The 24294-nt window shown below is 48.8% G+C and overlaps 1 protein-coding gene across 1 annotated transcript in view; it reads left to right on the top strand.

The window, feature by feature from the left end:
* LOC119958081 (nck-associated protein 1-like) overlaps nt 1-24294 on the top strand; it is a 75959-nt gene that overhangs the window by 4427 nt on the left and 47238 nt on the right. The window contains exons 2-6 of the mRNA XM_038786307.1: nt 470-562; nt 1722-1778; nt 4999-5141; nt 10704-10794; nt 14507-14644. Of these exons, the coding sequence (XP_038642235.1) occupies nt 470-562; nt 1722-1778; nt 4999-5141; nt 10704-10794; nt 14507-14644 (522 nt within the window). The remainder of the gene's footprint in view (nt 1-469; nt 563-1721; nt 1779-4998; nt 5142-10703; nt 10795-14506; nt 14645-24294) is intronic.

Genomic DNA, 24294 nt, shown 5'->3' with positions numbered 1-24294 from the left:
GGCGCCGTGAGGCAGCAGTGCTAACCACTGCGCCACCGTGCTGCCCTCTTGTCTGCATTTATGACGCCTCATTTATTGCCACCCCTAGCTCCTGTGGCACAAATTGCCCTTTATCTTTTCTGTCCTCACCTCAATGGTGGGAAGCCCTACGTGTGAGCAAAGACTTACTGTTCCCTCGTACTTAAGTCAGAACTCAGGTTTTAATTGTGTAATAGATCACACTTATTGTTTAATAGACTGCACCAATATATAAAGGGGATACAGGTGGCACTGTGGAATTGTTGGAGAAATGATTACTAAACACAATAAACTTGGAGTTGAGGAAGTCAAGACTTGCTTCCTACTTCTTATTACCATCGGAGCTTAACGTTACGGATCTTAGTCTCGTGAGATACCTTTGTCTGAAACATCCATTTTCCTTGCTAATAATTGAGAGTCTTGACTCAGTTTCCTGTTCATTCCCTCACAGAGCCATTTGGCCAGCATCCAGAAAGATAAATCGGAAATTCTGAAGAATCTGACCAGTTTCTACCATTCCTTTGTGGATGTCATCGAATTTCGGGTAAGAACGCGGCCTGACATCGGTGTCCCGCTTCCGTTTACCACCAGATCGGTGGAGTGAATTGTCCGTGGCTTGCGCCGTACAGATAAAGGTTTGAAGTAAATGAGGACAAGGAAATAGAGCACATGCAAGTTGCCTACACTAACTACATTTATCAATTGAAGTGTGATAGTGCACTTAACTGGAGCCACTCGTCACACACTTCGGCAAACATTTACTGACATAGTTACAGATTACAAGCACACACCTCCTAACCCGCAACAACCACAGTTTATGCCCACGTCCATTTATAGGGTGCAAGTGAGTCCCCAGTTTCTGCCCACCATTTGCGGGTATTCAACCACATGTTGCATCAGATTGGTGCGAACAGTACAGGGTTCAATCCAGATTTTAATAATTGAATTTAAATTCTGGCAGTTGCCGCAGTGGGATTTGAACCCATGGGCGCGATTCTCCGAGCCCCGCGCCGGGCCAGAGAATCGCCGCAACCGCGCCATGACGCCGGCGCGTGATTTTCCGTGGTGTGGAGAATCGGCGGCATTTGCGCCGGCGCATTTGACGGACCGAATGGGCCAAGCGGCCGCGCAGATACGGCAGAGTCCCGCCGGCGCCGTTCACCTCTGGTCACTGCCGGCGGGAACTCGGCTCAAAGGGTCGGGGGGTAGTCTGTGGGGCAGGGAAAAGCGCTCCTTCACCGGGCCGGGGGGGGGGGGGGCTCCGATGGGGTTTGGCCCGCGATCGGGGCCCACCAATTGGCGGGCCAGCCCCTACAACCCCCCGGGCCTCCTGAACCCCGACGCCGTGTTGAGTCGGGGCCGGTGCGCTGAAGAAGTCCCCCGCGCATGCGCAGGTTGGAGTGGCCCAACTGCACATGTGCGGGTTGGCGTGGTGCCCATTTAGCACTGGGAAGGGAGGCTGGAGCGGCGTGAACCGCTCCAGCGCCGTGCTGGCCCCCTGTAGGGGCCAGGATCAGTCGTCCCCGTGCCTGTTTCGCGCCATCGCGAAACGCGACGGCGTTGACGATGGGGCGAACACGGTCTCCATTTCGGAGAATCGCCCCCCTAGTATCTGGATTGCTAGTTCAGTGACACTAACACAAGACCGCACCCCCCCCCCCCCCCCCCCACACACTTAAGGCTCTTATGCTTGTGTTTTGCAGGAGAACGTGAATGAGTTACTAGCTTCAATGGATAACTGTCAAATGTACCTGGATATCGTAAGTATTTTATACCCGACTCCATATAGTCAGCTTATGTAGATGGAAGGCAGTGAAGAATAGTGGTGAGGGGCACTTTACCTCTGTGAGATTGTGGGACCATTGTTATTCACAATTTCTATCAATGAATCACACTTTGGAATTTGCAGGTACAACCTTTTTGGGGGTTGGGGGTCGCTAGCCAATGCTGAGGAGGAGTACAGTAATCTAGAAGACAGCATTAGGACTGTGTGGTGGAAAGGTAATTGCCAAATGAATTTTGACACAGATGATTAGGAGGTGTTACATTTCGGTAACAAATAATACAGCGTTGCACATTAAAAGTGCTTTGGCTGCTGAAACACTGGTTCTTGTGGAGGCAGCGGATATCAGGGTCTATTCATCAAATATTTGAACTGAGAGTCTGTACAAGGGACATTCCGAAGATGGTTTGCCCATTGAATGTATGCAGATTCTCATTTATTGTGGGATAACGCACACTCTACAAAAAATGAGTGAGAAATGGTAATGTTAGTGAGGCCAATGGATGTGGTATATCTGGATTTCCAGAAAGCCTTTGACAAGGTGCCACACAAAAGGTTGCTGCATAAGATAAAGATGCATGGCATTAAGGGTAAAGTAGTAGCATGGATAGAGGATTGGTTAATTAATAGAAAGCAAAGAGTTGGGATAAATGGGTGTTTCTCTGGTTGGCAATCAGTAGCTAGTGGTGTCCCTCAGGGATCCGTGTTGGGCCCACAATTGTTCACAATTTACATTGATGATTTGGAGTTGGGGACCAAGGGCAATGTGTCCAAGTTTGCAGACGACACTAAGATGAGTGGTAAAGTGAAAAGTGCAGAGGATACCGGAAGTCTGCAGAGGGATTTGGATAGGTTAAGTGAATGGGCTAGGGTCTGGCAGATGGAATACAATGTTACCAAATGTGAGGTTATCCATTTTGGTAGGAATAACAGCAATAGGAATTATTATTTAAATGATAAAATATTAAAACATGCTGCTGTGCAGAGGGACCTGGGTGTCCGAGTGCATGAGTTGCAAAAAGTTGGTTTACAGGTGCAACAGGTGATTAAGAAGGCAAATGGAATTTTGTCCTTCATTGCTAGAGGGATGGAGTTTAAGACTAGGGAGGTTATGCTGCAATTGTATAAGGTGTTAGTGAGGCCACACCTGAAGTATTGTGTTCAGTTTTGGTCTCCTTACTTGAGAAAGGATGTACTGGCGCTGGAGGGTGTGCAGAGGAGATTCACTAGGTTAATCCCAGAGCTGAAGGGGTTGGATTACGAGGAGAGGTTGAGTAGATTGGGACTGTACTCGTTGGAATTTAGAAGGATGAGGGGGGATCTTATAGAAACATTTAAAATTATGAAGGGAATAGATAGGATAGATGCGGGCAGGTTGTTTCCACTGGCGGGTGACAGCAGAACTAGGGGGCATAGCCTCAAAATAAGGGGAAGTAGATTTAGAACTGAGTTTAGGAGGAACTTCTTCACCCAAAGGGTTGTGAATCTATGGAATTCCTTGCCCAGTGAAGCAGTTGAGGCTCCTTCATTACATGTTTTTAAGGTAAAGATAGATAGTTTTTTGAAGAATAAAGGGATTAAGGGTTATGGTGTTCGGGCCGGAAAGTGGAGCTGAGTCCACAAAAGATCAGCCACGATCTCATTGAATGGCGGAGCAGGCTCGAGGGGCCAGATGGCCGACTCCTGCTCCTAGTTCTTATGTTCTTCTGTTCTTATGATGTGCATTGTCAATTGTTGTAGAAACCCATCTGGTTCACTAATGTCCTTTAGGGAAGGGAATCTGCCGTCCTTACCTGGCCTGGCCTATACCTGACTCCAGACCCACAGCAATGTGGTTGTCTCTGCCCCTCACTGAAATAGCCGAGCGAGACACTCAGTTCAAGGGGCAATTAGGGATGGGCAACAAAGGCTGGGCCTTGCCCAGTGACGCCCGCAACCCAAGAACGAATTAAAAAAAACACACACACTCATACTCACCCACATATGTGCGCACAAGCTCATACACTCACACATGCTCGCACGCACATGTACCCACATGATTGAGCTCACACTCAGTCACACATATAACAAAACACACACACACACCCCCATACCAGTGTGTACAGATACCTACGCACGTGTACACAATAGTGCAAATGTGTTAGTATAATTCTCCTTTGTCCTTTTGTTATGGGAGCGGTGTTTTCAGAACCCCAAAATGTATCATGGCGTTCAACCAACCTCTCCCTTTAATGGATTGTTGCTTTTGAAGCACACGGCTTGGTCTCCAGGTGTGGTAGTACAATTATGGACACGTGGGTTTTTAAACACAACACAATGTTTATTCCATGAATTCAACTTAACTTTTTTAAACAAACATTGGATCCCTTAACACCCCTTACTTCAAAGATAACCCCGAAAATAATACAACACTAAATGATCCCTCAAAATGTTCCTTCAAACCTCCAAAAGACTTCACCTTTAACAACAGGCATGAGATTACATTCAATATACTTATAGTCTTTGGATTTTCAGACATCAACAGACCAGTTCTGTGTTTTCTTCTTGCAGCTTTTTGCAAAACACACAAACACTCCCAGCTTTCTCCTCAAACCGGCGTTCTCCTTTCAAAACAGCTCACAGCAAACCAGCCAGGCACTTTTCAGCTGCTCTCTCTCAAACTGGCTTTCTCCTTTCAAAACAGCTCACAGCAAACCAGCCAGGCACTTTTCAGCTGCTCTCTCTCAAACTGGCTTTCTCCTTTCAAAACATCTCACAGCAAACCAGCCAGGCACTTTTCAGCTGCTCTCTCTCAAACTGGCTTTCTCCTTTCAAAACAGCTCACAGCAAACCAGCCAGGCACTTTTCAGCTGCTCTCTCTCAAACTGAAAACCAAAACACTGCAAAGTGGCTGAGCTAAAAAAAACAGCTCCACCCACCCTCCGACATCACTTCAGTAATATGAGCCGCTCCATTTCTTAAAGGTACATTGCTTAAACATCCATCTCTTAAAGGTACTCTCACATGACACTTTTAACAAATCTCTCAGTTGCTGAAGTTTATATTCAGAACAATCTTGAAACCTGTTCACAAATGAACACATTTTGAAAGGCCGCTAAGTGCAGACAAGGAAGAGACAGTTTCAGAGTGCGCAACTGAACTAGATAAAGATCCCCAAAATAACCTGTAATTTATTTGAAAAATGGTTTCACTTCCAGAATGTCAACTATGACCTGACCAAGGGCTACCTTGATTTGATTGTGACCTATACATCTCTGTTCCTCATGGTGTCCCGGATCGATGATCGCAAGGTCTTGCTCGGCATGTACAACTGCGCCTATGAAATGTCCAATGGATCGAGGTAAAGCTATTGTCACAGACAGCTTGCAGCTCTCGTGATATTCTGTATGCACAATGAGGATCGTTCGCCTGTGAAACGCACTCTTACTCAACAATACCCCACACCAGTCATTGTTACCTGCACTCTCCCACTCTAACCCCTTCTAATCCCACTCTCTCCCACTCTAATCCATTCCAATCCCACTCGCTCCCACTCTAATCCATTCCAATCCCACTCGCTCCCACTCTAACTCTTTCTAGTCCCACACTCTCCAACACTAACCCCTTCAAATCCCACTCGCTCCCACTCTAACCCCTTCTAATCCCACTTTCTCCCACTCTAACTCATTCTCATCCCATTTTCTCCTCCACTACTCCATTCCGATCCCTCCCTCTCCTGGCGGCTCTCCCACATTGGATCACCTCAGATTTGTAAATTTGAGGTGATCCAAATCTCTGCTGCGCATGCCCTAACGCATGGTCTGACCACCCCCTGGGCTGGTGGGGGGTCAATTCCAGCCCCACGTGCCCCAGAGTCGAAGGCGAAATTTGATGTTATTTCAAATATCCGGGGACCTTGGCTGAGCCACAAAATACAGTCACCAGGTTTGTAACTTTAACACAAGTAACCTTTAATGTTCAGTATTATAATCAAACGGACAGAAAATGCAACTGACTATCTACTACATCTTTCCCAAACACCCCTCCCTAACTGCCACAACTCGCTACACACGCGCACACACAGACACACACATGTACACGCACACACATACACACTCGCACACACACATACATATGCGGACACACACATATACACACACATACGCACTCGTACATGCACACACACTCATACACACACATGTGCGGGCACACGCATATATGCGTGTACGCACACATACACACTCATACATACACACAGATACACACGTGTGGGCGCACACACACGTGTGCGGGCACACACACACACTCACGTGCGCACGCACACACATACACCCATACATATGCACACGCACATATACACACACACGCACATACACACACACTCACTCAGACACACACACTCACCCACTCACTCAGACACACACACAAACAAACAGCACAGAAGGGAAAGGGCGGCGGAAAGGGAAAGAAATATAAATAAAAATTCAAGGATAAGGATCTTTGATGCATTGGGATGATTTCCAGTCAATGTCTTTCTGAAGTTCAGACTTTCGTTTTGGTACTTCTTCCTTCCAGGCTTGAGATGGTTTTCTCTGAGAGGGTTGTCTGCCTTCTCTGCAGACTCAGCATCGTTTCAGGTTCACAGCAAAGGATGTGCCGGACACTCACTGCTTTCAGAACAATAGAGCAGTTCTTTCACTCCAGCAAGTAGGAGAGACAACCAGAAATCCCTCCTCTTTCAAGGTCTAAACACTTCTGCTAAGTTTTCTGAGAAAGCGTCACGCAGGAACCAATCACTGGCCATTGTCAGGCAGAAAAACTGTCCCTGGCCAACCCACTGGTTGCCAGCTAACCAATCGAACCAACTCCATCCAAAGCTGGATCCTAAGAACCACTCAGTGACGAGGAGGCTGGTTTCTCCTTTCCAAAATACAACACCTAGGAACACAGTGTCCAGGCAAGCAGGTCGTTTCAACTTTGATTCTTCTGCTGAAAGGTCCGATTATGGGTCCATGGACCAAAATAATAAAACTAAAATAAAAGAAATGGGAACAAACAGGAAGGACTCTTAAAGGACCGATTCTCCGATCACCCCGTGTGCTCTCTGACCTACACTGGCTGCCTGTCAAGCAACATCTCGATTTTAAAATACCAGCCTTGTTTTCAAAACCCTCCATGGCCTCACCGCCTCCCTGACCTCTTCATGTCCTACAACCCTCTGAGACCTCTGCGCTCCTCTAATTCCGGCCTCTTGAGTGTCCCTGATTTTAGTCACTCCACCATTGGCGGCCATGTTTTCTGCTGCCTGGGCCCCAATCTGTCGAATTCCCTCAGTACGCCTATCCTGCCCTCCACCTCACTTTCCTCCTTATGACGCTCTTTAAAACTTACCTCTTTGACCAAGCTCGTGGTCATTAAGGTAGGAAAGAAAATCTGAGAAACCTCTAGCACAGAAGGAGGCCATTCAGCCCATTGTGTCCACACCGGCCCACCAGTAGCCATCCAGCCTAATCCCATTTCCCAGTTCTTGGTCCGTAGCCTTGTAGGTTACGGTACACGTCCGTATCCAAGTATTGTTTCAATGTGATGAGGGTTTCTGCCTCGATCACCCTTTCAGGTTCTGAGTTCCGGATCCCCCACCTCTTTCCAAGTGAAAAAACCCTTCAAATTCCCTCTACACTTCCTCCCTCTCACCCTCAATCTATGTCCCTGGTTATGGGCCCCTCAGCCAAAGTGAATAACTCCTTCCTGCCCACTCTATCCAGACCCCTCATCATTTTATACACTTCAGTGAGGTCTCCCCTCAGCTCCCTCTGTTCCAAAACAAACAGCCTCAGCCACACTTGGAGTATAGTGTTCAATTCTGGCCGCCACACTACCAGAAGGATGTGGAGGCTTTAGAGAGGGTGCAGAAGGGATTTACCAGGATGTTGCCTGGTATGGAGGGCATTAGCTATGAGGAGAGGTTGGATAAACTTGGTTTGTTCTCACTGGAACAACGGAGGTTGAGGGGCGACCTGATAGAGGTCTACAAAATTGAGGGGCATAGACAGAGTGGATAGTCAGAGGCTTTTTCCCAGGGTAGAGGGGTCAATTACTAGGGGGCATAGGTTTAAGGTGCGAGGGGCAAGGTTTAGAGATGTAGGAGGTAAGTTTTTTACACAGAGGGTAGTGGGTGCCTGGAACTCGCTGCCGGAGGAGGTGGTGGAAGCAGGGACGATAGTGACGTTTAAGGGGCATCTTGACAAATACATGAATAGGATGGGAATAGAGAGACACGGACCCAGGAAGTGTAGAAGATTGTAGTTTAGATGGGCAGCATGGTCGGCACAGGCTTGGAGGGCCGAAGGGCCTGTTCCTGTGCTGTACTTTTCTTTGTTCTTTGTTTCCAATCCTTCCTCACAATTCAAATTCTCCAGACCAGGCAGCACCCTGGTGAATCTCCTCTGCAACCTCTCCACTATAACCACATCATTCCTATAGTGCAGTGACCAGAACTGTACACAGTACTCCAGTTGGTGTTTATACAGTTCCAGCATCACCTTCCAGCTCTTCTATTCAATATCTCGGCTGATAAAGGCAAGTATCCGGTCTACCTTCATAACCACCTTATCCACCTGTCCAGAATCATGAGTAACCTGTGTGTGGAGACAGATCCATTAACCATTTTCCTACCCAGGGATCTGTGGACATACACTCCAAGGTCCCTCTGTTCCTCTACACTTCTCACTATCCTTCCATTTATTGTGGATTCCCAGTTCCTTGTTAACATTCCCCAAATACATGACCTCACATTTCTCCGGATTGAACTCTATTTGCTCCTATTCCACCCACCTGACCAGTCCTTTGATATCTGCCTGCAGTCTGCAGCGTTCCTCCTCATTACCAACCACACGGATAATTATTGTATCATCTGTAAACCTCTTAACCATATCCTCTACATTCAAGACCAAATTGACATAGACTGTAAAGTTCTTGTCGGCTGGCCTGATTTATACAAGAACACTTGTAGCTAAAGCAATAAACGATTTATTAACATTAAATTTGGGTCAAATATATACAAAACAACAGATGAATAATAGTATGATCACGCACAAGTAATCTCTCTCTCAGCTCCCTAAATCAGTCTGAGGTCAGCTGACTCTAACATTCACTTATATACTAATGAGACTCCTAGTGGTCAGGCGGTGAATTACAACACAACCATGATATCACTACAGAGACCACAAAAAGCCAGGGATCTCATACTGAGCCCCGTGGAATCCTTATTGGAAATAGCCGTCCAGTCACACAAACACCCATCCACCTTTCCCCTTTTACTTCCCGTCTCGGCGTCATTTCTGGATCCAATTTTCCCTTGGATCCCATGATTTTTTAATTTTGTGAACAGTCTGCCTTGTGGAATCTTCTCAAAAGCCTTGCTGAAATCCATGTAGATTACATCAACCACTGACCCTCATCGACCCTCCTTATTACATCCTCAGAAAATCCAATCCTGTTGGCCAGACATGACCCCCCCCCCCCCTAACAAATCAGGGCTGACTGTTTCTGACTAATCCGTGTCTTTCCAAATGAACATTCATCCTGAAACTCCAAATCTTTTCCAATAATTTTTCCATTACCGTGGTTAGGTTGAATTAATCAAAAGCAGAAAATGACGGGTAATATTCAGCCGGTCTGGCAGCATCTGTGAAAGGCTAATCTGAATTTGGGTTTCAGGTCGAGGAGCTTTCATCTGAAACTCAGTTCCTCTCTCCTCATTTACCAGCAGAGTATTTGTAGCATTTCTAATTGTTATTTCAGAGTTCCCACTATTTCGCTTTGAAACTTGAACTGCTCTGTCCCCATGTCTGTCTTGGGGCAGCGCGGTGGCACAGTGGTTAGCACTGCTGCCTCACAGAGCCAGGGACCCGGGTTCAATTCCGGCCTCGGGTGTGTGCATAGAGTCTGCACGTTCTCCCCGTGTCTGCGTGGGTTTCCTCCGGGTGCTCCGGTTTCCTCCCACAGTCCAAAGATTTTTCAAAAATTCAGAGTACCCAATTCATTTTCTTATTTTCCAATTAAGGGGCAATTTAGCGCGGCCAATCGACCTAGCCTGCACATCTTTGGGTTGTGGGGGCGAAACCCACGCAGACACGGAGAGAATGTGCAAACTCCACACGGACAGTGACCCAGAGCCGGAATCGAACCTGGGACCTCGGCGCCGTGAGGCAGCAGTGCTAACCACTGCGCCACTGTGCTGCCCTTCCACAGTCCAAGGATGTGCAGGTTAGGTGGATTGGCCATGCTAAATTGTCCCTTAGTGTCCAAAGATGTGCAGGTTAGGTGGATTGGCTATTCTAAATTGTCCCTTTGTGTCCAAAGATGTGCAGGTTAGGTGGATTTGCCATGCTAAATTGTCCCTTAGTGTTCAAAGATGTGCAGGTTAGGTGGATTGGCCATGATAAATTGTCCCTTAGTGTTCAAAGATGTGCAGCTGAGGTGGATTGGCCATGCTAAATTGTCCCTTAGTGTTCAAAGATGTGCAGGTGAGGTGGATTGGCCGTGTTAAATTGTCCCTTAGTGTTCAAAGATGTGCAGCTGAGGTGGATTGGCCATGCTAAATTGTCCCTTAGTGTTCAAAGATGTGCAGGTGAGGTGGATTGGCCATGATAAATTGTCCTTTAGAGTCCAATGATTAGGTGGGGTTACAGGGATAGGGCAGGGGAGTGGGTCTCGGTAGGATGTTCTTTCAGAGGCCCGGTGCAGACTCGATGGGCCGAATGGCCTCCTTCTGCACTGTAGGGAATCTATGTGGAACAGCCCCATAACTTGTGAAGCACTGTGGGATGTTCTATTATACCAAAGGCACAATATCAATATGAGTTGTTGTCACCAGTTCCACATTATAACTGTTGTTAATGTCCATCTCTTTCTCAATTAGCGAAGCTAGTTATCCCAAACTTGGGCAGATGATGCTGGACTATGACCATCCAGTTAAGAAGCTAACGGAGGAATTCACACCACATTGGAAGGTAAGCATTGATCTTATCAAAACCACGTTGGGGAGGTACCCCGATGGAAAGTTACCGCTTGCTTCCCGGCGTTTACTTGGGGGCAATCGACTGGGCTCCAGTGTAAAACATTGAGGAATTCTATCTCAGATCACGTTTGTGCTGTTTGCCCAGGTCAGGCCCCACTCACAACAGAGGCCGTGTCCCCAAATCAAAATTGTCTCACTGATTCAGGGAGGTGCTTCAAACCTTGCTCAGTTTTCTCCATCGGCAGGCAGTTCAAAAAGATTTTCCGTTTGTCATAAAATAGAATCATAGAATCTCTGCAGTGCAGAAGGAGGCCATTCGGCCCATTGAGTCTGCATCGGCCCTCTGAAAGTGCACCGCACGCAGGCCCAATCTCCCGCCCAATCCCCATAAATCTGCGCATTGATCATGGCCAATCCACCTAACCTGCACATCTTTGGACACTAAGGGGCAATTTAACATGGCCAATCCACCTAACCTGCACATCTTTGGACACTAAGGGACAATTTAGCATGGCCAATCCACCTAACCTGTACATCTTTGGGCTGCGGGAGGAAACCGGAGCACCCGGAGGAAACCCACGCAGACACGGGGAGAACGTGCAGACTCCGCACAGACAGTGACCCAAGGCTGGAATTGATCCCGGGTCCCTGGCGCTGTGAGGCAGCAGCGCTAAGCATCAATTGGAAGCCACCATATTCTGTACAAAGCATTACACGGCTCCTCCTGGACTCAACAATCTCCTCGCACACGAATTTATTTTTGCAAAACAAGCAGAGAGTTGATTGTTTGCACACACACTTTAATTTTAGAAGTTTTCTTTTTCTCCAGCTTTTGTTTCAAGTGAGCAAGACCTAAACATTCTAAAAACAAAACCTACTGCCCAATAAAAGTGTCAATCATCTGGATCCTTGAAATGATCAAAAGCACAAATTGTAGCACTTGTAACCAATCAATCTTGTGTAAATAAACATTATGCAAGTGACAGCATAGATCAGAGAGAGCCAGGGCTGTCAATCAAGCACTGTTTCCCCAGGGAGTTGGGTGCTTCAAGAGTTCATGGATGTCTCGTCTTTCAGCAAAACCTCATTATAGAGCCTTTGCTGAAGGAATTATCAATAAATGACTCTTTTTAAAAACCTTTTCACTGTCTGTTTTGTGTTCATTGTTTGAATATGGTGTAAAAAGGTTAATGGCCATAGAAAGCTTGGCATCAGGCACATGAGGGGGGTCATAGGAATTGGTCTGGGGGGCGCATCTTGACATGGGGGTATTAGGGGCCATAAGGGCTCATTCGGGGGGCATATTTTGGCATCCGGGTGGGGGGGGCATGGAGGGGCTGAGTGGTGGGGGTACAAGGTGGCATCAATAGGGTACGAGGAGTGTACAGGATGGTGAGGGAGTGTGAGGGGTGAGAGCAGGCATGCCCTTTCTGTTTTTATTTTAACTGGGACACAATCCCACAGCACCAAGCCTTTTGAACAGAAAGTGAGAGCCATCAGAAAAGCTCCCGCACTCCCACCGAGCTGCGTACTTTTCATGGATTGGTCAATTATTGTGGCATGTTCAATCCGAATTTGGCCACCGTCCTCGTCCCCCCTTCATTTGCTCCTCAAGAAACACCAGCCTTGGGTGTGGGACAAGGCCCAGGATGAGGAGTTTACAAAAGTGAAGCAGTGATTGTCCTCTTTGAGGGTGTAGACACATTTTGATCCTTCAAAGCCATTATTCGTCACGTGCGACGCATTGTCGTATGGGATTGGAAAGTCCTATCTCACTGGATGAGTGATGGCCTTGAACGTCCGATCACCTTTGCCTCCCGGATGCTGGACAATGTGGTCGGTGTCCTGAATTTTAAGGACTCTTTGCTCATCACTGCATCGTGTGTTCGTGTCTGGACACAGACCGACCTCGTCTTTGCTAAGGTGCATCATCTGCTGCCATACTGTGGGCAGCATTGACAGCCAGCAGGGGAGTTGAAAGCTTTCTCCTCGAAGTTCTCGGAGCTGACTGTGGGAGATGGTTTCCTCCTGTGGAGAATGAGGGTTGTTGTTTTGGAGAAGGGCCAGGAAATCGTTTTCAGGGACCTTCACAACGGGCACCCCGGAGAGTCCGAAATAAAGATGCCGGTGAGACGTTATTTCTGGTGGCTGGGTTTGGGCTCGGATATCGAGACGTTGGCTCAACGGAGCTCCATCTGTCAACAGCACCAAGCTGGCACGTTTATTTATTCTCGTACAGGACCGCACCACCTCACGTAACTGGGGTGGCCCCTGCTGAGATGCTCATGGGTCGTAGGTTTCGTATCCGACCCAGTTTGATTCTCCCAGACGTCGGCGTGAAGGTGCGCCGTAACCGAGGTTTGCAAGGGCGCTGCCCAGTTCGACATCGACCTCTTCGACACTTGCCACCTTACGACATGGTGTACGTTTGTAACTTTGCCAACTGGCTCTCCGGGATGTCGTCCGTTAAATGGGACCAAGTTCAGGTTTGGGGACAACTGATGAGACGGCGTTTGGATCACATTCGCCCGCGGAGGTTGGTCCCTCGTGAGGTTCCTCGGAAGAAACCTGTCCTGGATCCTCCATCTCCATAGCCCAACCAGCCGGGTGTGACGCCTCCAGTCTGCGTCGACACCGACATGCCCGATATTGTAGCGTTACACTCTGAAATGGAGACGCAGACATCGGAGGTCTCGGACGCTGATTCAACAGTTCAGCCGCCTCCTGCCGATGGTCCACCACGGCGTTCCCACCGCAGGCCACGGTCCCCTGCGAGGTATATGCCAACTTTATTCATTCATTCATGGGATGTGGGCATCATTGGCTGTGCCAGCGTTTTATTGCCCATCCCAGAGGGCATTGCTGTGGGTCTAGAGTCACATATAGGCCAGACCAGGTAAGGACGGCAGATTTCCCTTCCCTAAAGGGCATTAGTGAATGGGTTTTCACATAAATTGACAATGGTTTCATGGTCATCTGCCACCATCTGCCCTGACGCGATTCGAACCCGGGTCCCCAGAGCAATACCCTGGCTCTCTGGATTCCTAGCCCAGTGACAATACCACTCGGCCACCGCCTTCCGTACAGGTACACGATGATTTGCCGGACCTGGAGAGAGTCCGTCCTCCTCCTTCTGCTCCTCCTTCAACTCCTCATCGGGTGTCTTGGGGATCTTCGGACTTTGTTGGGGGAGGAACGTAATATCCCGCACGGGACATACGGGATGATTAGCTTCCCGTGGTTCTTGCGGAGTACGAGCTGCCCCAGGAGCAGTGGGGGAACTCCATTCAGCATTGGCTAAAAGGTCAGCTGGTAAGGCAGCGAGCAGATCGAGGCCCGGTCGGGATCCACCGGGAGTGTATATACCGTAACTGTAAATAAATCAAAGCTCTTTTTTTACTAGGTGTCCGTGTCCTCATTAAAATGTGTCTGGAATGCATGGCCTGGAAGTGTGGTGGAGGCAGGTTCAATCGAGGGCATTAAAGGGGGAATTAGATTATTATTAGAATAGAAACAATGTGTACCGGGACAGGGGAGTGGGACTCAGTTATGATGCACGTTTGGAGAGCTGGTGCTGACACGATGGGCTGAATGGCCTCCATTTGCACCATGACGGTTGTGTAATCTTGTTGATGGATGAGGGAATGGTGCAGTGTTGTAGCTGGATGATTGACACTCTGGATTTGCTCCTTTCGCTGTTGTAGCTCATCGCTGATGCTCTGCTCTCCCTACAATTCCTCTTCCTGAGGAGGAATCTCAAAGCAGATGATTGGCGGAGCGCTCACTTACTCAGCGTGATAAGTGTGCCAGTCATGATGCTCACGCCCGCCGTCTCTGACACGGTAAGCACAATCATTTACTCATTCCAGAACATTTCCCAACAATCACCTCTGCACAATATTACAATTTGTTTTCCCAGAAAAAGTACAAAAACCTTTCTAGGTGTGTTTTTCCCTCACATATATAATATCCTTCCTGCTCTCCTCATCAACATACTTCATTCTCCAGAATTACATTCATCTGACAGTTGGATCCATTTCTATCGTCCAGTCCACACGTAGAGTCCCATGATGAACTTCAGTTAATACTGATCAACCAATGTGCTCAGAAGTGACGATACAGGCGCTGGTACCTGTAAACCTGTTACCCTGAACCCTGTTACCCTGAACCCTGTAATGCTGAACCCTGAACCCTGAACCCTGTTACCCTGAACCCTGTTACCCTGAACCCTGTTACCCTGAACCCTGTTACCCTGAACCCTGTTACCCTGTTACCCTGAACCCTGTTACCCTGAACCCTGTTACCTTGAACCCTGTTACCCTGAACCCTGTTACCCTGAACCCTGTTACCCTGAGCCCTGTTACCCTGATACCTGTTACCCTGAACCCTGTTACCCTGAACCCTGTTACCCTGAACCCTGTTACCCTGAACCCTGTTACCCTGAACCCTGTTACCCTGAACCCTGTTACCCTGAACCCTGTTACCCTGATACCTGTTACCCTGAACCCTGTTACCCTGAACCCTGTTACCCTGATACCTGATACCTGTTACCCTGAACCTTGTTACCATGTACCTTGTTACCCTGAACATTGTTACCCTGAACCTTGTTACCCTGAACCTTGTTACCCTGAACCTTGTTACCCTGAACCTTGTTACCCTGAACCCTGTTACCCTGAACCCTGTTACCCTGAACCCTGTTACCCTGTTACCCTGAACCCTGAACCCTGTTACCCTGTTACCCTGAACCCTGATACCTGTTACCCTGAACCCTGATACCTGTTACCCTGAACCCTGATACCTGTTACCCTGAACCCTGATACCTGTTACCCTGAACCTTGTTACCCTGAACCTTGTTACCCTGAACCTTGTTACCCTGAACCTTGTTACCCTGAACCTTGTTACCCTGAACCTTGTTACCCTGAACCTTGTTACCCTGAACCTTGTTACCCTGAACCCTGTTACCCTGAACCCTGTTACCCTGAACCCTGTTACCCTGAACCCTGTTACCCTGAACCCTGTTACCCTGAACCCTGAACCCTGTTACCCTGAACCCTGTTACCCTGAACCCTGTTACCATGAACCCTGTTACCATGAACCCTGTTACCATGAACCCTGTTACCATGAACCCTGTTACCATGAACCCTGATACCTGTTACCCTGAACCCTGAACCCTGTTACCCTGATACCTGTTACCCTGATACCTGTTACCCTGATACCTGTTACCCTGATACCTGTTACCCTTAAACCTATTACCCTGAACCCCGATACCTATTACCCTGAACCTTGAACCCTGATACCCTGATACCTGTTACCCTGATACCTGTTACCCTGATACCTGTTACCCTGATACCTGTTACCCTGATACCTGTTACCCTGATAACTGTTACCCTGAACCTGATACCCTGAACCTTGTTACCCTGAACCTTGTTACCCTGAACCTTGTTACACTGAACCTTGTTACCCTGAACCTTGTTACCCTGAACCCTGTTACCCTGTTACCCTGAACCCTGTTACCCTGAACCCTGTTACCCTGAACCCTGTTACCATGAACCCGGTGACCATGAACCCGGTGACCATGAACCCGGTTACCATGAACCCGGTTACCATGAACCCGGTTACCATGAACCCGGTTACCATGAACCCGGTTACCATGAACCCTGTTACCCTGAACCCTGTTACCCTGTTACCCTGAACCCTGTTACCCTGAACCCTGTTACCCTGAACCCTGTTACCATGAACCCGGTGACCATGAACCCGGTGACCATGAACCCGGTTACCATGAACCCGGTTACCATGAACCCGGTTACCATGAACCCGGTTACCATGAACCCTGTTACCATGAACCCTGATACCTGTTATCCTGAACCCTGAACCCTGTTACCCTGAACCCTGTTACCCTGAACCCTGTTACCCTGAACCCTGTTACCCTGAACCCTGTTACCCTGAACCCTGTTACCCTGAACCCTGTTACCATGAACCCTGTTACCTGTTATCCTGATACCTGTTACCCTGAACCCTGAACCCTGTTACCCTGAACCCTGTTACCCTGAACCCTGTTACCCTGAACCCTGTTACCCTGAACCCTGTTACCCTGAACCCTGTTACCCTGAACCCTGTTACCCTGAACCCTGTTACCCTGAACCCTGTTACCCTGAACCCTGTTACCCTGAACCCTGTTACCCTGAACGCTGTTACCCTGAACGCTGTTACCCTGAACCCTGTTACCCTGAACCCTGTTACCCTGAACGCTGTTACCCTGAACGCTGTTACCCTGAACCCTGTTACCCTGATACCTGTTACCCTGATACCTGTTACCCTGAACCTTGAACCCTGATACCTGTTACCCTGTTACCCTGATACCTGTTACCCTGTTACCCTGATACCTGTTACCCTGATACCTGTTACCCTGATACCTGTTACCCTGATACCTGTTACCCTGATACCTGTTACCCTGATACCTGTTACCCTGATACCTGTTACCCTGATACCTGTTACCCTGATAACTGTTACCCTGAACCCTGAACCCTGATACCTGTTACCCTGATACCTGTTACCCTGATACCTGTTACCCTTAACCCTTAACCCTATTACCCTGAACCCCGACACCTGTTACCCTGAACCTTGAACCCTGTTACCCTGATACCTGTTACCCTGATACCTGTTACCCTGATACCTGTTACCCTGATACCTGTTACCCTGATACCTGTTACCCAGATACCTGTTACCCTGAACCCTGATACCTGTTACCCCGAACCCTGAACCCTGTTACCCTGAACCCTGATACCTGTTACCCTGAACCCTGATACCTGTTACCCTGAACCCTGAACCCTGTTACCCTGAACCCTGTTACCCTGAACCCTGTTACCCTGAACCCTGTTACCCTGAACCCTGTTACCCTGAACCCTGTTACCCTGAACCCTGTTACCCTGAATCCTGAACCCTGTTACCCTGAACCCTGAACCCTGTTACCCTGAACCCTGAACCCTGTTACCCTGAACCCTGATACCTGTTACCCTGATACCTGTTACCCTGATACCTGTTACCCTGAACCCTGTTACCCTGAACCCTGTTACCCTGAACCCTGTTACCCTGATACCTGTTACCCTGATACCAGTTACCCTGACACCTGTTACCCTGAACCCTGTTACCCTGAACCCTGAACCCTGATACCTGTTACCCTGTTACCCTGAACCCTGTGACCCTGAACCCTGTTACCCTGAACCCTGATACCTGTTACCCTGAACCCTGATACCTGTTACCCTGAACCCTGATACCTGTTACCCTGAACCCTGATACCTGTTACCCTGAACCCTGATACCTGTTACCCTGATCCCTGATACCTGTTACCCTGTTACCCTGATACCTGTTACCCTGATACCTGTTACCCTGATACCTGTTACCCTGTTACCCTGAACCCTGATACCTGTTACCCTGAACCCTGATACGTGTTACCCTGAACCCTGATACCTGTTACCCTGTTACCCTGAACCCTGATACCTGTTACCCTGAACCCTGATACGTGTTACCCTGAACCCTGATACCTGTTACCCTGATACCTGTTACCCTGATACCTGTTACCCTGATACCTGTTACCCTGATACCTGTTACCCTGATACCTGTTACCCTGATACCTGTTACCCTGAACCCTGTTACCCTGAACCCTGTTACCCTGAACCCTGTTACCCTGAACCCTGTTACCCTGAACCCTGTTACCCTGGACCCTGTTAACCTGAACCCTGTTAACCTGAACCCTGTTACCCTGAACCCTGTTACCCTGAACCCTGTTACCCTGAACCCTGTTACCCTGAACCCTGTTACCCTGTTACCCTGATACCTGTTACCCTGATACCTGTTACCCTGATACCTGTTACCCTGATACCTGTTACCCTGATACCTGTTACCCTGAACCCTGATACCTGTTACCCTGATACCTGTTACCCTGATACCTGTTACCCTGATACCTGTTACCCTGAACCCTGTTACCCTGAACCCTGTTACCCTGAACCCTGATACCTGTTACCCTGAACCCTGATACCTGTTACCCTGAACCCTGATACCTGTTACCCTGAACCCTGATACCTGTTACCCTGAACCCTGATACCTGTTACCCTGAACCCTGATACCTGTTACCCTGAACCCTGATACCTGTTACCCTAGGCCCTGAACCCTGATACCCATTTCCCTGGGCCCTGAACCCTGATACCTGTTACCCTGATACCTGTTACCCTGATACCTGTTACCCTGATACCTGTTACCCTGATACCTGTTACCCTGATACCTGTTACCCTGATACCTGTTCCCCTGATACCTGTTACCCTGAACCCTGATACCTGTTACCCTGATACCTGTTACCCTGATACCTGTTACCCTGATACCTGTTACCCTGATACCTGTTACCCTGATACCTGTTACCCTGATACCTGTTACCCTGATACCTGTTACCCTGAACCCTGTTCCCCTGAACCCTGTTACCCTGAACCCTGTTACCCTGAACCCTGTTACCCTGAACCCTGTTACCCTGAACCCCGATACCTGTTACCCTGAACCCTGATACCTGTTACCCTGATACCTGTTCCCCTGAACCCTGTTCCCCTGAACCCTGTTCCCCTGAACCCTGAACCCTGTTACCCTGAACCCTGTTACCCTGAACCCTGTTACCCTGAACCCTGTTACCCTGAACCCTGTTACCCTGAACCCTGTTACCCTGTTACCCTGAACCCTGTTACCCTGTTACCCTGTTACCCTGTTACCCTGAACCCTGTTACCCTGAACCCTGTTACCCTGAACCCTGTTACCCTGAACCCTGTTACCCTGAACCCTGTTACCCTGAACCCTGTTACCCTGATACCTGTTACCCTGATACCTGTTACCCTGATACCTGTTACCCTGATACCTGTTACCCTGAACCCTGATACCCTGATACTTGTTACCCTGAACCCTGATACCTGTTACCCTGAACCCTGATACCTGTTACCCTGAACCCTGATACCTGTTACCCTGATACCTGTTACCCTGATACCTGTTCCCCTGAACCCTGATACCTGTTCCCCTGAACCCTGATACCTGTTACCCTGATACCTGTTACCCTGATACCTGTTACCCTGATACCTGTTACCCTGATACCTGATACCCTGATACCTGTTACCTGAACCCTGTTACCCTGAACCCTGTTACCCTGAACCCTGTTACCCTGAACCCTGTTACCCTGAACCCTGTTACCCTGTTACCCTGATACCTGTTACCCTGATACCTGTTACCCTGATACCTGTTACCCTGATACCTGTTACCCTGATACCTGTTACCCTGATACCTGTTACCCTGATACCTGTTACCCTGATACCTGTTACCCTGATACCTGTTAACCTGAACCCTGATACCTGTTACCCCGAACCCTGAACCCTGTTACCCTGAACCCTGATACCTGTTACCCTGAACCCTGATACCTGTTACCCTGAACCCTGATACCTGTTATCCTGATACCTGTTACCCTGAACCCTGTTACCCTGAACCCTGTTACCCTGAACCCTGTTACCCTGAACCCTGTTACCCTGAACCCTGTTACCCTGAACCCTGTTACCCTGAACCCTGAACCCTGTTACCCTGAACCCTGAACCCTGTTACCCTGAACCCTGAACCCTGTTACCCTGAACCCTGATACCTGTTACCCTGATACCTGTTACCCTGAACCCTGTTACCCTGAACCCTGTTACCCTGATACCAGTTACCCTGATACCTGTTACCCTGATACCTGTTACCCTGATACCTGTTACCCTGAACCCTGATACCTGTTACCCTGAACCCTGTTACCCTGAACCCTGTTACCCTGAACCCTGATACCTGTTACCCTGAACCCTGATACCTGTTACCCTGAACCCTGATACCTGTTACCTGTTACCCTGATACCTGTTACCCTGAACCCTGTTACCCTGAACCCTGTTACCCTGAACCCTGATACCTGTTACCCTGAACCCTGATACCTGTTACCCTGAACCCTGATACCTGTTACCTGTTACCCTGATACCTGTTGCACTGAACCCTGTTACCCTGATACCTGTTACCCTGATACCTGTTACCCTGATACCTGTTACCCTGATACCTGTTACCTTGAACCCTAATACCTGTTACGCTGATACCTGTTACCCTGAACCCTGTTACCCTGAACTCTGATACCTGTTACCCTGAACCCTGATACCTGTTACCCTGAACCCTGATACCTGTTACCCTGTTACCCTGATACCTGTTACCCTGATACCTGTTACCCTGAACCCTGATATCTGTTACCCTGAACCCTGATACCTGTTACCCTGAACCCTGATACCTATTACCCTGTTACCCTGAACCCTGATACCTGTTACCCAGATACCTGTTACCCTGAACCCTGATACCTGTTACCCTGAACCCTGATACATGTTACCCTGAACCCTGATACCTGTTACCCTGATACCTGTTACCCTGATACCTGTTACCCTGAACCCTGTTACCCTGATACCTGTTACCCTGATACCTGTTACCCTGATACCTGTTACCCTGAACCCTGTTACCCTGATACCTGTTACCCTGATACCTGTTACCCTGAACCCTGTTACCCTGTTACCCTGAACCCTGATACCTGTTACCCTGAACCCTGATACCTGTTACCCTGAACCCTGATACCTGTTACCCTGATACCTGTTACCCTGTTACCCTGATACCTGTTACCCTGATACCTGTTACCCTGAACCCTGATATCTGTTACCCTGAACCCTGATACCTGTTACCCTGAACCCTGATACCTATTACCCTGTTACCCTGAACCCTGATACCTGTTACCCAGATACCTGTTACCCTGAACCCTGATACCTGTTACCCTGAACCCTGATACATGTTACCCTGAACCCTGATACCTGTTACCCTGATACCTGTTACCCTGATACCTGTTACCCTGAACCCTGTTACCCTGATACCTGTTACCCTGTTACCCTGAACCCTGATACCTGTTACCCTGAACCCTGATACCTGTTACCCTGAACCCTGATACCTGTTACCCTGATACCTGTTACCCTGATACCTGTTACCCTGATACCTGTTACCCTGATACCTGTTACCCTGTTACCCTGAACCCTGTTACCCTGAACCCTGTTACCCTGAACCCTGTTACCCTGAACCCTGTTACCCTGAACCCTGTTACCCTGAACCCTGTTACCCTGGACCCTGTTACCCTGGACCCTGTTACCCTGAACCCTGTTACCCTGAACCCTGTTACCCTGAACCCTGTTACCCTGAACCCTGTTACCCTGAACCCTGTTACCCTGAACCCTGAACCCTGATACCTGTTACCCTGATACCTGTTACCCTGATACCTGTTACCCTGATACCTGTTACCCTGATACCTGTTACCCTGATACCTGTTACCCTGATACCTGTTACCCTGAACCCTGATACCTGTTACCCTGATACCTGTTACCCTGATACCTGTTACCCTGATACCAGTTACCCTGATACCTGTTACCCTGAACCCTGTTACCCTGAACCCTGTTACCCTGAACCCTGTTACCCTGAACCCTGTTACCCTGAACCCTGTTACCCTGAACCCTGTTACCCTGAACCCTGATACCTGTTACCCTGAACACTGATACCTGTTACCCTGAACCCTGATACCTGTTACCCTGAACCCTGATACCTGTTACCCTGAACCCTGATACCTGTTACCCTGAACCCTGATACCTGTTACCCTGAACCCTGATACCTGTTACCCTGAACCCTGATACCTGTTACCCTGGGCCCTGAAGCCTGATATCTGTTGCCCTGAAGCCTGATACCTGTTACCCTGGGCCCTGAACCCTGATACCCATTTCCCTGTGCCCTGAACCCTAATACCTGTTACCCTGATACCTGTTACCCTGATACCTGTTACCCTGATACCTGTTACCCTGATACCTGTTACCCTGATACCTGTTACCCTGATACCTGTTACCCTGAACCCTGTTCCCCTGAACCCTGTTACCCTGAACCCTGTTACCCTGAACCCTGTTACCCTGAACCCTGTTACCCTGAACCCTGTTACCCTGAACCCCGATACCTGTTACCCTGAACCCTGATACCTGTTACCCTGATACCTGTTACCTGATACCTGTTACCCTGATACTTGTTACCCTGATACCTGTTACCCTGATACCTGTTACCCTGAACCCTGTTCCCCTGAACCCTGAACCCTGTTACCCTGAACCCTGTTACCCTGAACCCTGTTACCCTGAACCCTGTTACCCTGAACCCTGTTACCCTGTTACCCTGAACCCTGTTACCCTGTTACCCTGAACCCTGTTACCCTGAACCCTGTTACCCTGAACCCTGTTACCCTGAACCCTGTTACCCTGAACCCTGTTACCCTGAACCCTGTTACCCTGAACCCTGTTACCCTGATACCTGTTACCCTGATACCTGTTACCCTGATACCTGTTACCCTGAACCCTGATACCTGTTACCCTGATACTTGTTACCCTGAACCCTGATACCTGTTACCCTGAACCCTGATACCTGTTACCCTGAACCCTGATACCTGTTACCCTGATACCTGTTACCCTGATACCTGTTCCCCTGAACCCTGATACCTGTTCCCCTGAACCCTGATACCTGTTACCCTGATACCTGTTACCCTGATACCTGTTACCCTGATACCTGATACCCTGATACCTGTTACCCTGAACCCTGTTACCCTGAACCCTGTTACCCTGAACCCTGTTACCCTGAACCCTGTTACCCTGAACCCTGAACCCTGTTACCCTGAACCCTGTTACCCTGAACCCTGTTACCCTGTTACCCTGAACCCTGATACCTGTTACCCTGAACCCTGATACCTGTTACCCTGAACCCTGATACCTGTTACCCTGATACCTGTTACCCTGATACCTGTTACCCTGATACCTGTTACCCTGATACCTGTTACCCTGTTACCCTGAACCCTGTTACCCTGAACCCTGTTACCCTGAACCCTGTTACCCTGAACCCTGTTACCCTGAACCCTGTTACCCTGAACCCTGTTACCCTGGACCCTGTTAACCTGAACCCTGTTAACCTGAACCCTGTTACCCTGAACCCTGTTACCCTGAACCCTGTTACCCTGAACCCTGTTACCCTGAACCCTGTTACCCTGAACCCTGTTACCCTGAACCCTGAACCCTGTTACCCTGATACCTGTTACCCTGATACCTGTTACCCTGATACCTGTTACCCTGAACCCTGATACCTGTTACCCTGATACTTGTTACCCTGAACCCTGATACCTGTTACCCTGAACCCTGATACCTGTTACCCTGAACCCTGATACCTGTTACCCTGATACCTGTTACCCTGATACCTGTTACCCTGATACCTGTTACCCTGATACCTGTTACCCTGATACCTGTTACCCTGAACCCTGTTACCCTGAACCCTGATACCTGTTCCCCTGAACCCTGATACCTGTTCCCCTGATACCTGTTCCCCTGATACCTGTTACCCTGAACCCTGATACCTG

The sequence above is a fragment of the Scyliorhinus canicula genome, chromosome 28 (genome assembly GCF_902713615.1).
Source record: "Scyliorhinus canicula chromosome 28, sScyCan1.1, whole genome shotgun sequence".
NCBI lineage: Eukaryota > Metazoa > Chordata > Chondrichthyes > Carcharhiniformes > Scyliorhinidae > Scyliorhinus > Scyliorhinus canicula.
Note: the sequence above shows the minus strand (reverse complement) of the source record. Positions and strands in the feature narration are given on the sequence as shown.